Source organism: Oxyura jamaicensis, chromosome 5 (assembly GCF_011077185.1).
Source record: "Oxyura jamaicensis isolate SHBP4307 breed ruddy duck chromosome 5, BPBGC_Ojam_1.0, whole genome shotgun sequence".
Taxonomy (NCBI): domain Eukaryota; kingdom Metazoa; phylum Chordata; class Aves; order Anseriformes; family Anatidae; genus Oxyura; species Oxyura jamaicensis.
The window spans coordinates 8,791,509-8,803,689 of NC_048897.1; the positions used below are offsets into that span (position 1 = coordinate 8,791,509).

The 12,181-nt window shown below is 36.0% G+C and overlaps 1 protein-coding gene across 2 annotated transcripts; it reads right to left on the reverse strand.

Moving 5' to 3' along the window:
- Positions 1-4,036: 4,036 nt before the first annotated feature.
- GAL (galanin and GMAP prepropeptide) lies at positions 4,037-11,367 on the reverse strand. Of its 2 annotated transcripts, XM_035328084.1 has the most exons (7): positions 11,129-11,367; positions 10,865-10,945; positions 10,102-10,156; positions 8,919-8,990; positions 8,408-8,494; positions 5,196-5,273; positions 4,037-4,326 (listed from the first exon to the last, which is right to left on the reverse strand). In XM_035328084.1, exons 2-7 carry the CDS (start codon positions 10,943-10,945, stop codon positions 4,274-4,276), a joined length of 426 nt encoding a protein of 141 aa, XP_035183975.1. In that variant the 5' UTR covers positions 11,129-11,367; the 3' UTR covers positions 4,037-4,273. The 2 variants fall into 2 exon arrangements, with proteins under 2 accessions (XP_035183975.1, XP_035183977.1); XM_035328086.1 differs by lacking the exon at positions 8,919-8,990 and having other exon boundaries at positions 11,129-11,363.
- Positions 11,368-12,181: the final 814 nt, after the last annotated feature.

The following is a 12,181-nucleotide window of genomic DNA, read 5'->3' on the forward strand; positions in this document are numbered from 1 at the left end:
GAGCTGCAGTTCTCTATGTTTGGTCCAATTATGCATTGTCCATACGCAGTCCGTACTCAGTCCTTGCAAAATTAACTATCAGCATTATTATTTCCTTTTATGTAAAAATAAATGATAGGACACAAAATAGTGACAGTAAAAGAGATGTAATTTTTTTATGAACTTCATTAATGGGTGAAAATTTATTTGTTCTGCTAATAAAACTTAGTTCTAAGCTTTCCTTTAAACATTATATCTGCCTTAGAAATCTCCTGAGGTAATTTATGTCCTGGATAAATTGCAAACTGTTTCCTGGTGTCCATTTCTAACTTGTTTCTTTTTTGTCTTGTGTACTCTGAAATCGTATAAAGATAGTTCTGTAGCTTTTTCTGTGAGTTATTAATGTGTTACTTCATGTACTGTCTCACATCGTTATCTTCTTGTCTTGTTTGAAAGGCAAATGAAGAGCAAAGAAATTGTTAGAATCCTTTGTGAACTAACTCACACTGAGGTTCTGCATTACCTTGGGAAGTTAGTGCGCTGGTCATATGAAAAAGGGCTGTAGTTTATTTTCAACTATTACAACACTAAACTTGAAAGCAGAGTTACGTCAATCCCAGTGTCAAGCTTCCTCCAACTTCGTCAGTATTCTGAGTCCCCATCTAATTTTTGTATGCTAATTTTGCAGTCTGACCTTTGCATTAGTAGACAGGTGGGAAAATGCATGTATCCTGTCAGCTGCTTAATGGCTTCCTAATCTGAATAGGCTGTTCTGTGTCAGCTCTGCCATCCGGAAGTACCCTCTTCTACACCAAAGTGCTTTGCATTTAAACAAATGTCACTGAGACTATCCAACAGGTGCAGTACTATATCAAAACTACACCTTTTGGGTTAACTGTAGTAATCATTTCTGTATAATTGTTAGCCAAAAAAATGCGGAATTTCTAGGTTTCTTTTGTAAATTAGCATCAGATGCTGTGAGGATGAAGAATCTCTGCTTAATTAACTCCCAAATCATGGGTCAGGCTCTAAGGGTTGTAAAACACATGCACACACGTCAATAATGTATTCTAAGAAACAATTCAGTTAGACTTTTTTCTTCTTAATTAGAATTTTTCTTCTTAATGTAGCTGTTTCCTTCGTGAACCTTTGGCCTCCACAATGTCCTCTGCCTGCCAGTACCACAATTTCACTATGAGGTGTATGGGAAAGGACTTCTTCTGGGGTGGGGTTTTAAAATGTTGCTTGATCATTTAATTCGGTAATCTTTAATTCCTGGATTACAAGACGGAATGAATTCACTAGGTACCTTTACCATGACTCTATCATCTCTCACCCTATTAGTCTCTTTAGGTAAAGTGTCACACCTATTCACTCTCTCTCTTGATAAAACTTACTTCCTGCTGCTGAGCATATTCATTACATTTCTCTAGAGCTTTTCTGTTTCTACAATACCCTTTGTTTTTTGCAATGAAGTGACCAGAAATGCAACTGGTGTCCAAGTTTGGAACAGTGGTGAAATGATGTTTTCTGGGTGGTTTTGTCTGCTTTCATCGTGATTCCTAACATTCCATTTGCCTTTCTAACTGCTGCTGAAGTTTAAAATGACATTTTACAGGACCATGTACAATGAGTCTAAGCTATTTTGCTGGAGATAATTTAGACTGTTATTATGCGTATAAAATTAGAGTTGTTTCTCTGTGTATATTCCTTTGCTTGCATCAACATTTAATTTCATCTTCCATTTTATTGTCCAGTCATTCAGAATGATGCAAGCCTTCTCTTCATTTTCAGTATTAAATTTGTATGCCAAATAATTTCATAGCATTGGCAAACGTTACAGCAAAGTTTTACTCATTTTCTAGACTTTAGCTTTTGACTTTGTGCAGACATGGTTGATCTAATCCTGCATACACAGAAGTGAGATATGGTATATGGAAATGAGCAAATAAATGAAATGTAGACAAAATGGTTAGGATTTTTATTTTTATTTTCTTCTTAAGCCTGTGGAATCTTTTTGCTTTTGATCTGATGAAACTAATGGCTTTCAAATGTTTAAAGGCCATTTTGTTTATCAGGTGTTTGTCTGAGCGGCAGATTTATGGAGATACCTTTCCAACTATTTGCACAATTTAGATCTGAGATGTGGAGATGTAAGACATGCTTTAAATAACATAAGAACATTAATAAAATAAGACTTACTGAAACTGACCATGAAGAATGACAAACTTTTCCTTTGTTTTGACCCTTTGTCTTTGCAAAGGTTATCGCATTATGGAGAGTGAAGAAACACTAATATTTTCACCTCTCTCTGTATTTTGGAATATTATTACCAATAGGTGTTTGAATGTGGTAAAATTTAAGTGAAAGTATGTTGTTTGCTTTAGGCAATTCAATGATTATTTATTTATTTGATAATAGACGTATATAAAAATTCAGTGCAATGAGTAAGAACTTGTGGGCCTCCCTGCCTAGACACTTTTGGAAATCTTCCAAGGAACTCGATGCAATGAGATTTTTTCAGTATTTCAAATAATCTCAAATTTCAGAATTTCAAATGAACATTCCAACAAGACCATTCCTATTTTAATGAGCTTGGCAGTATGCTAATTTAAGTAATAGCTTCTAATTTTAAACTCATTTCTTTTGATATTTCAAAAGAAAAGAATTTTTAATGCATAAATTATGTTCTTTTTAATTGATTATAGGTTCAGCCGCTTTTCCACAGACAGATGGATTGTTGCTTTTGCTGCAAGTAACTACTGGTTCTTGGCATTTCAGAACCAAAGTCCATGGAAGTCAATGGAAAGAACTTCTTGATTTTAGTGAGTTACGGTTCAGGTTTCTGACTGGAAATGTGGACATTGCTAGTGAAAATGAGTTTGGATGATGTTAATGTACAGAAGTTACATTTCACTGAGTTTTTTTTATGTTTTGGAAACCCGTAAATTTTAGAAATAGTGTAGAACTAGAAGCAACTTCAATGTACACTTTTTGTTACTCTTTCAAAAAAAAAAAAAAAAAAAAAAAAAAAAAAAAAAAAAAGGCAGTAAAAAGCAGTAAAGCAGTATCTGAAAGACTTGCCCAGAATCTGATGAATCTGATGGGAAAAAAACAATAGAAACTGTAATGGAAGCTTTGGAAACTGTACATCAGACCTTAGATCAGAGGCTGAGTGACTACCATAAGAACAGTACAGATGGATTGAGAAGGTGAAAGAGCCTTGTGGTTTCAAATTAGCCACTAATGGCTCAGCATCTAGAATGTACTATGCTATGATAAAAGTGAAAAACAGATTATGTAATAATTCTGTAAAGTTTCTGTCTGTGCACTCTAGAAAATGGTGTTTTGAAAGGACAGTATATCCTTGCATTAAGCAGAGTGTCAAAGTCATCTAAATATGAAGAACCCTTATAAGATTCTTTATACTCTAAAACATTTCTTCATTTCTGCTATGACATTCATCCTTTATTGGACTAGCATCCTGGTCTTGCTACATCACAACACCTCAGAAGGAGTCAAGCATGTCTGGAAGCTCTTTGCTGAATTCAGACTAAAGCAACTCAAAGTATTTTTTAACCTTGGAGTAGACAGTAGAGTCTCTTCATGAAAGAATACAGATCCAGTATTCTTGATGGCATAGGAATCAGAAACCTACACATGTAGTTTGTGTAAACCTATTACCTGTGCAGAACAGTTACATTTGTGAAAGTAAGCCTCAGTCCATGGGCTGATGTATTACAGGTGAATAATATGACATACCAGATGAACATTCATGTCTATGAACATATGAAGAGTAAGAATGTTTACCATGAAGTGCAGAAGTATAAATAGGTCTGTGAGACTTTATAATGGCTACAGTCTGAAGTTGAAATTATTCTCCTGTGTCTCAGTTAGCTAAAAAGCTCAATGTGTAATATTTGTTGTCTTTTTTTTTTTTTTTCAGTATTTTTTATGATTATAGGTGTAGCATAATCTTACAATTTAACCTGGGTCTTATAGCTGATATATGGTGTACTATTTTGTATTCAGTTTTAAAATGCTCTTTAAAGAGAAATGAAACAATGTAGTTGCTGTTTATTTTTATTTTATCATTTACCTACAGAAAAATTTCACCAAGGCAAAATTTTACACCATAACATTACAGGAGAGAAAAGAAAATCCAAGAGGCAAAATGTCATTTACCATTTTTCAGATTAATGCAAACAATACTTCTCATCTTGTGGTCTTTTGGATCTTTTGTTTAGAATTCAATCTGAATTTACACTACAACAAAATAAAAACGTATTCTTCTTCAAGACTGGTTTGTTTCCTCTGGTGAAGGTAGATTGTCAAGTGCTCCCATCTCTTCCAAAAAGAAAAAAAAAAAGTATATGTATTAATCTTGGAAAATAAATCATAAAATCCAATTTCAGCAGTATACAACTTTATATTTTTCTTTAAATTATAAGATGCAAATCCTTGAACTTTTGATGATTTAAATTATAAACATTTTTTCTTCTAAATGTTAAGAACCTCCCCCTGCTATAATTTCACCTTTTCTTTTTTTTTTTCTGAAGAAACTGCAGTGATACAGTTACAGAGTCACAATTTTGTAATTTTGTGGCTCCACTTAGTTTTACTAGCAGCATTTTGAGCTGTTTGCTAGCACACAATTAAATGATATGACTTTATTGTAGAATACATGTATAAAGGGAGATTTTTTTCTTTTATTGTTAAGAAATGTTTCTGAATTTCAACCAACCGCTCTTGGTTGTAAACTGTGGCTTTGCTTAATTTGTTATCATTTTATTATTTTATTATTATTATTTATTATTATTATAACTCCCATGTAATCAGAATGTGTTTAGTTTGTTTTCAACTATTCTGTAGGCCGTGTCCATAAAATTTTGGTAGCAACAGTTATTTTTGTCACAGTGTCCAGAGTAATCAGATAGTATTAGAACCCTGCTGTGCTGGATATTCATTGACCTGCAGTTTGACAGGACAGGCTTTGCTCTTAAAGTCAGGCATGTGCTTAAATGCATTAAAGTGGAATTGACAGTTATCTCCTTCCACCCTTACTCCCAGAAATGCTGCCCAAAGGCAAATCTGTAACAGGCTTGTACATTAATGACTGGTCCTATCTTGGTAAATTTCAAACATGAAAGGCTAACAGAAGCAGGATCTTCAGTGATTCTGATAGGTATAGTCAGATTTTAAAAGTATTCACTAACCTTTAAGATGCAAGTAAGTCAAAAATTCAATTACTGTGCGCACAATGTTTTCGTCAGCCAATGGTCTTCCAAGGCTTCCTAGAAAACAAGTTGATTGTTACTTAATGTTAACATGGTGTAAAGATGTGTTCATTTTATGTTGTGGCTAAGTTTGTAAGTACCCTGAAAAAGTTATCTGGAAAATAATAATAATAATTATTATTATTATAAACCTTGAATGGAAAGCCTTGTTTTGTGGAAAAGCAAAGCAACTTTGAGGTTAAAAGCTACAATTCTCAGAATCAAAAACTGCCCAGTTTTTTATGCCATTGCTGTATTGGAGCTACTTTGACACCTTAATGGTCATGATCCTTAAGACCATACGAGTCCAATTGCAGAAGAGAGATATCCTCTGTTCTCAGCTCCCTCTTTTGTGTCTGCTAGCCTGAGAAGGAAGGGAAAGGTAAATTTAGCAAATTCACCAGCTTTACCAAACAGATAAAAGTTCTTTATGTAGTCTGACTTTGTTCCCATTAGGCTGCTCATGTGTTATAGAAGTGATGTGTAGTCACAAGAACTAGGCCTGGGACTTGACTAAAGGCTCAGAAATGTGTGCTTTTGCATATATATCAAGTGCAATATACTCTCCTTTAATCTTGTGCCTTTTGATACTTCTTAAATGGCCCAAATTATCAAGCTCTCTGGAAGCTCATTATTATACTCATGGAAAATGAGTAATACTTTTGCTGTGTCTATAAATAAAATAAAATGGAGACAGCTTGCTTTTTATCAACAAGGTGGAAGCTAGCTCAATATTGGAGAACAAACAGCAGGTAATTTTGCTGAGGATTTTAGTTCTGTGAATGTAAAAGAGATGGCTACCAGAATCTGACTCACAATCCATTATTACACTGGTGAAAATACCGTCTCTTGATGTTATCACAGAGGACATGTTTCATCTCAGAATATAGTCTGAAAGACTGGCGTTGCAGCACATGACTGTTGTGGGAGTTCTTCCATGACAGAAGAGATTCAGGTCTGTAGTGATGCACAGATCAGACTGAGCTGTGTAGCCCAAATTAAAAATACTTAAGAGGAATCGTAAGGGATATAAAGGTTTCTGGTATACAGAGAGTCAGCATTCATGAATTTGTGTGGAAGTTCGTGACTAGATGTCTTGTCTTCTAGTCTTTGAATGGACACAAACATGCTAATTTGTATATTAATAGTATTAGTGTTTTCATTTGAAGTTTATTGATTTAATTTTTACTCTGATTCTCATTTGTTATGGATTTTTGTTATGATTAATATCATTATACTTGTAGTTGACCCATATTTTATTTATAATATGATAGTTATTGCATAATTTCTTTTAGGTATTTGAGAATACCTAACATCACCCACATTCCTATAAATATATGGGTCCTTAATTCTGTAGAGCCAATTATTTTTGGACTCCAGTAGCGAAAGAGCTATGCTCTTGAAATTTAAAAAATTTCCTAATTATGCTCATAGATTTTTTTTATTTTATTTTGATCTTGTGTTATGCAACTAACATAGCTTACAAGTTCTAGGTTATCTTGAGAGCTAGTGAATTTTGCAGTGTTCCTTCAAGGAAACAGAGCGGTTCTTTGCAATGAATTCTTCTACAGGAATACTGTAAGAAGTAGATCGCTGTTTTAAGGCACTTTTGTAAAGGTCATTTCAACTTCATTTAAAATAGGAGCTCTAGTTCCTTAACCAATTTTATATGCATATCTCCTTTGGATAGGAATTCCATCAGAAATTTCAGCTTCAAAGGAAACTTTTGATGAGAGTAGAGCATCTAAAATGAGGTTCATAACAGAAGCAGTTGTTTAATATATATGCCCTATTCAGACTAGTTTGGTTGGTTTTACTTTTAAACGTGGAGATGCAGCAGTACCTGGAGAAGAGTTCCATAATTCCTAAAGATCACACTTCTGTGAAGGAGCTGGCACTTTACCTGCAAATGGCAATGTGTTGCCGTGTGAGTTGTACTATTAGATTACAAATGCTATCTTCCTCTCGCTTTGTTTATGGCTAGCAAAATACTACTTTAATACCAATGTTTAAGGAAATAATGTTAGTTTTGTTGTTAAATAACTACATACCAGAACTAAAACAGCACTTATTCTGAAAATGCAAAAACTAATGTGTATGTTAATGTTACTCTTCTATTTACAGAGTAATTATTTCCACGAAATTTTAATGAAGCACATTTCCATTATATATGAACTTATTTACTGTTAAGTACACTAGTATTGTGTTGGGAGGATTTAAAATAAACTGTATGATTTCTGGGGCTGGGACTTTATCTTCGTTTGTGGGGCGATGAATGTAACAGTACACAAGTAAGTACCATTTTCTGTCATTGGAGTGAGAAACGTTGCTTTTTGACAGTCTAAAGATGAGATTCATTCCATCTCATTTTAGATGCCTGCAGCAGATTTAGTTTCTCATCAGGTGAAAGAAACAGTTTTTTCTAGAAATTTCTACATCTTAGCCTTGAAATAGCTGTCAGCTTCTCTTCATTGGTCAGAAAGAGGGTTGAAGCATGTGTCTGGACAGCCTAACAGAAATCCACCTGCATCCTTTTGATTCCCATTTACTAAATTCTCATACATGAAACCTCAAAAAATACATTGACTTGACTTAGTTTTTGGACCACATTCCCAATCTTTCAAAGAAAATATAGGAAACATTGTGAGAGTTTGGGAGTTTTTTGTTTGTTTGAACTGGTGAAGAATCTTCTAACATAAATAGCACCATACAGTGTTGATGTCTGGTTTCTGTAGTATCAGAATATAAAAAAATATATATATACATATAACCTATATCTATATCTATCTATCTATATAGGTTTCCCTACTGAAAAAAAATCTTTATGCTTTCACTTCTTTGCTGAAGAAAGGGAACTCTTGAGTGTCTGAAATACTGATTTGAATATACAGAAATTAAAATAGGTTTAAAGTATCATAAATAATGTTACTTTTAAGTAAATGTGAATATGGTACTTTTCCTGAGGCATCAAGTTGTTTAAGTATGAAAGGCCAAAATTTAAATTTTATTCCTTACATGTGTTTAGTAGGATTTTTGGTAGAATGCAAGAGTAACCTTGTATCTAGGTAGTAAGTTAACTCAATGACAGTAAGAAATTACTAGATAAAAAAACAAAGTCAAATCAACAATACTGGCATTCAGAATTTCGTTACCTGCTTTTATATCCTCATCAGGCTGTATTTCACGTTTACCAGTGAAACCATGTTTGTCATTAAAAGATCTGTGGTTATCTACTGCATCTGACAAATAAATTAAAAATCAGAGGAGTTAATTGGCTTGAAAACAACCTTTGTCATGTTGCTTGCCATTCATGGATTCAAAGAAAAGACACGATGAACATTTTTGATGTATACATACACAAAACAACAACAAAACAATTAATGTGTCACTAAATAAAATAACCTTTCTTCTGAATTTGTGCTTATGATTTATATCATTTAACCAGTCCTGTACTACCAGACCAAGTCCTGTACTACATACTTGTCAAAGTTATTATTGAATTAAGTGGAAGTTGTAAATAAAATGCAAGACTGTACATTCATATGTAATTTGGAAGGTTGTTTTTGCTACCATTTTTCCAGTTGTTAGAAAGTGCTGTCAATGAGTTTGCTTAAGCATAAACTGCAGGTAGTTTTTGAAGATTATTCATGTAAACTATCTTACATGCCCCTGGTGCATCTTCTCTCCCCCTTGCCATGGGCATTTCCTTTATCAGTAAAAGCTGATCAATACGACCTGCAACAAAGGATGATTCCTATTACCCAGTCTTAGATAAATGACACTTGAAAAGCACATTTCCATTCTAGCCGATTAGGTTAGATCTGCTTTGGGGCATAAATTTACAAAACTAGTTAATACATTTAAGATGCATTAATCTGCTTTTATGTATCCTTAAGGCTAGTGGTCTATAAATGGAGAGTCACAGTAAATATCTGTAGTATTTGTCATGTATCTGAGACTGACAGTATACAAACATCAGTAATGAGACATATTACATAAAGAAAATATGATGGACAGATATTTGCGATGGCTTAGTACTTTATTTCCATTTCCCTTAAAATCTATGTGTATTGAGTTATATATATGTACACACACTCACACATATATAATTACCATTTTTCTTTAATGATTCTTCATCTTTGTAAACCAATATGTGTTCCTGTATTTTAAACACCATGAATATTAAATATTTTTCACATGGTGAACTGTTTGTCAATACTTCACATTTTTATGTCATTTTCATTTACATTTTTTTTCCTTCCTTATTTTAAATAGTAGTACAATAAAGCCCAGTAGTAAAGGCATTTTCAAATAGATTTTAAGTGAAATTTGAAATAAGTTGAGTAGTGCCAGAATTTCACATTATGTCAGTCTTCTTTTGACATCATAATCTTTCCATGCATTTAAAAAAAAAAAAAAAAAAAAAAAAAAAGAAAGAAAGAAAGAAAAGACAAACACACACCAAAAAGGAAAGCAAAAATAGAAGGAAAAAGACAAACACAGACACATTTCCCCCCCCCACCCCACCCCCCCAAAAAAAAAGGGGGGGGTGGAAGACCACATAAAAGCTATTTACAATATGAAAATTCCAGGTCAGTAGCACTAAGAGTGACCAGATGTGTACCTGGATATAAAGTGTCACAGCATGATTCTTCTTTAGGGAAGAACATTTATTGTCTAAGGCAACTCAGTTCTATAACAGGTATGTAATAAATAACTAAGCAAGTATCCAGTTTTTGCAGGTTTAATGTAGTCATCAAAAAAGTGAGTAGCATACTACAGTAAAATGTTTTACAAGAAAAAAAGATGAGTTCTGAAATAATGCAAGAAAGAGTGCTTGACTTACGTGGCCCAAGTAGGTAACCAGCACTGTTCAAAGTCCAGCCCCTTTTTTCTTTTGCCTTGAAGAAAAAAGGCAAGTAGGTTAGTGCATGAACTACACAGTACTTTCTGAAGACAAGAAGCAAGCAGCACCCAAATGGATGTTCTCTTAACAGAAGTTAAGAGAACCTTTATTCCTGAAGGTTTGAAAAAAAAAAAAAAAAGTTTTTTACAAAAAGAATTACATGTAATAATGTCAAAGCAAATACTGTTTTTGCACTCCTGACCCCTTACCATCTAGTCAGTAGATCTGCTGTTAGCATCCACCTACAGCAAAAAACTTCACACCATATCAATGAAACTGCAAATCACACTTTAGAAGGAGCAATTTTGACTTTATACTCCAAGTTTATATTATTAAATTAGATAATCATCTTAGCAGACAGCAATACTTCCATTTAATTGTTTGGATTTACATGAGGGCTTTACAAGGTCCTTATGCACATTACCTTTTCTGAGTCAGACAGGGATATCCACTGAATTTTTCTGTGTCAACTAGACCTTCTTTTTTCTTTTAGTCACAGTGTTAGTTACATGGGAGCTATAATTCAAAAGTCTGGTATTCCAAAGTAAAAGCCCATTTACTGCCCAAATATCCGAGCCCTGCATCTTGTCTTACCCCTGCACCTAAATACAGGGTAAGTAACTGCCGGGATTTCTGTCATTTGTCAGCTGAGGCACGGATGCTGCCCAATGGAAAGGACCCAGAGTGGGAAATAAGTACTTACAGATAAAACCAGTCCAAATGTTTCTGACAGGGTGGCGCAGAGGATGAAAGACAGAAAGAGGAAACTAGCGCACCTCTGCATCTGTAAGGAAACCGTACCAGGGTGAGTGCTCCGAGTCACCCACCGCCTCTTCCCCCCAGCTGCTGGTGGGAGCAGATCTGAGCATCCTTTGGGAGGGACAGGATGGTTGTGAAGACTCTGGCACCCCAAATCCCCCTGGGGGGGGGGGGGGGGGGGAAGGGCAAGGGGTGGGAAGGGCAGTACCTTGAGCTGGGGCGCGACGGCCTCTTGCTCGCAGCGCTTCACTGGGTGCTGGCAGGCAATGACAGCGTGGACGTGGTGGTCGGGGGGGCCCTCAGTGCATGGCCCCAGAGAGCTGGCACGGCTCTGAGGGCACGGCACGGCACGGCAAGGCTCTGCACACCCGTCCCTGCGTCCCCTCTGCTCTTTATGGGCTGTGGAGCCGCCGCAGCAGAGGGCCACTCTCCTGGGAGGGGAGGCAAGAGCCGCCCACCGCCCCCCTCCGCCTCCCCTGGGTCATTTTCCCTCGCCAAGCCACTGCATTAGGAAGGGTAAAAAATGATAGCAATTCAATTAGAGGCATTTGGAAGCACGACGCGGGCTGCAGGGAGATAACGGTCCCGGCAATTACCTGTGATTACGACAGCCTTGGGTAGGCTGGGGAGCTGGGAGAGGAGCTCTGCTCCAGGCAGCCTGGCCTCCCTCTGCTGCAGCTTCTCAGGGCCTCGGGTATTGGTGGGAACTAAGGAAATATAACAAAATACGGCTTACTTGTCAGAAAGGCTCAGAGCTAAAATCAAATGTCTATATGGGATGCCCGCTAGCAAGATTCATGGTGCTTGGGCATTGCATTTGGGAAGAGAGAGAATTTCTACCCCTCACCTCTTCCACTTGCTCTCCCTTGAGCTCCCTGCAGTCCTTTAAAAACCTTTTGACTCATATGCCCTTTGCTCTAGCATCACAGCGAAATAAGCTGAAGACAAACCATTATTGTGCTGCCCTGCTGCTTGAAAGTGCTCAGAGATGCAGGAGTCCTTTAGAAACCTGCCTTGTCTGTTTGCTCATTGCCTAGGCTGTAAGCCAGCAATGTTTTGATTCTGAAATATTTTTCTTTGTTGTTGTTGTTGTTTTCCTGAAGGTGTTGTGTGAAAGGGTAGAAATGAAGCTCTCACCAATGATTAGACTAACCCTAGCGTGTTAATTACAAATAGTAAATTTTCACCAGTTTGCTTTGCTTAGCCATGGTTACTGCCAGCATGGGGATGTGCAAAAGTGAATGACAAAGCACAGGATCCA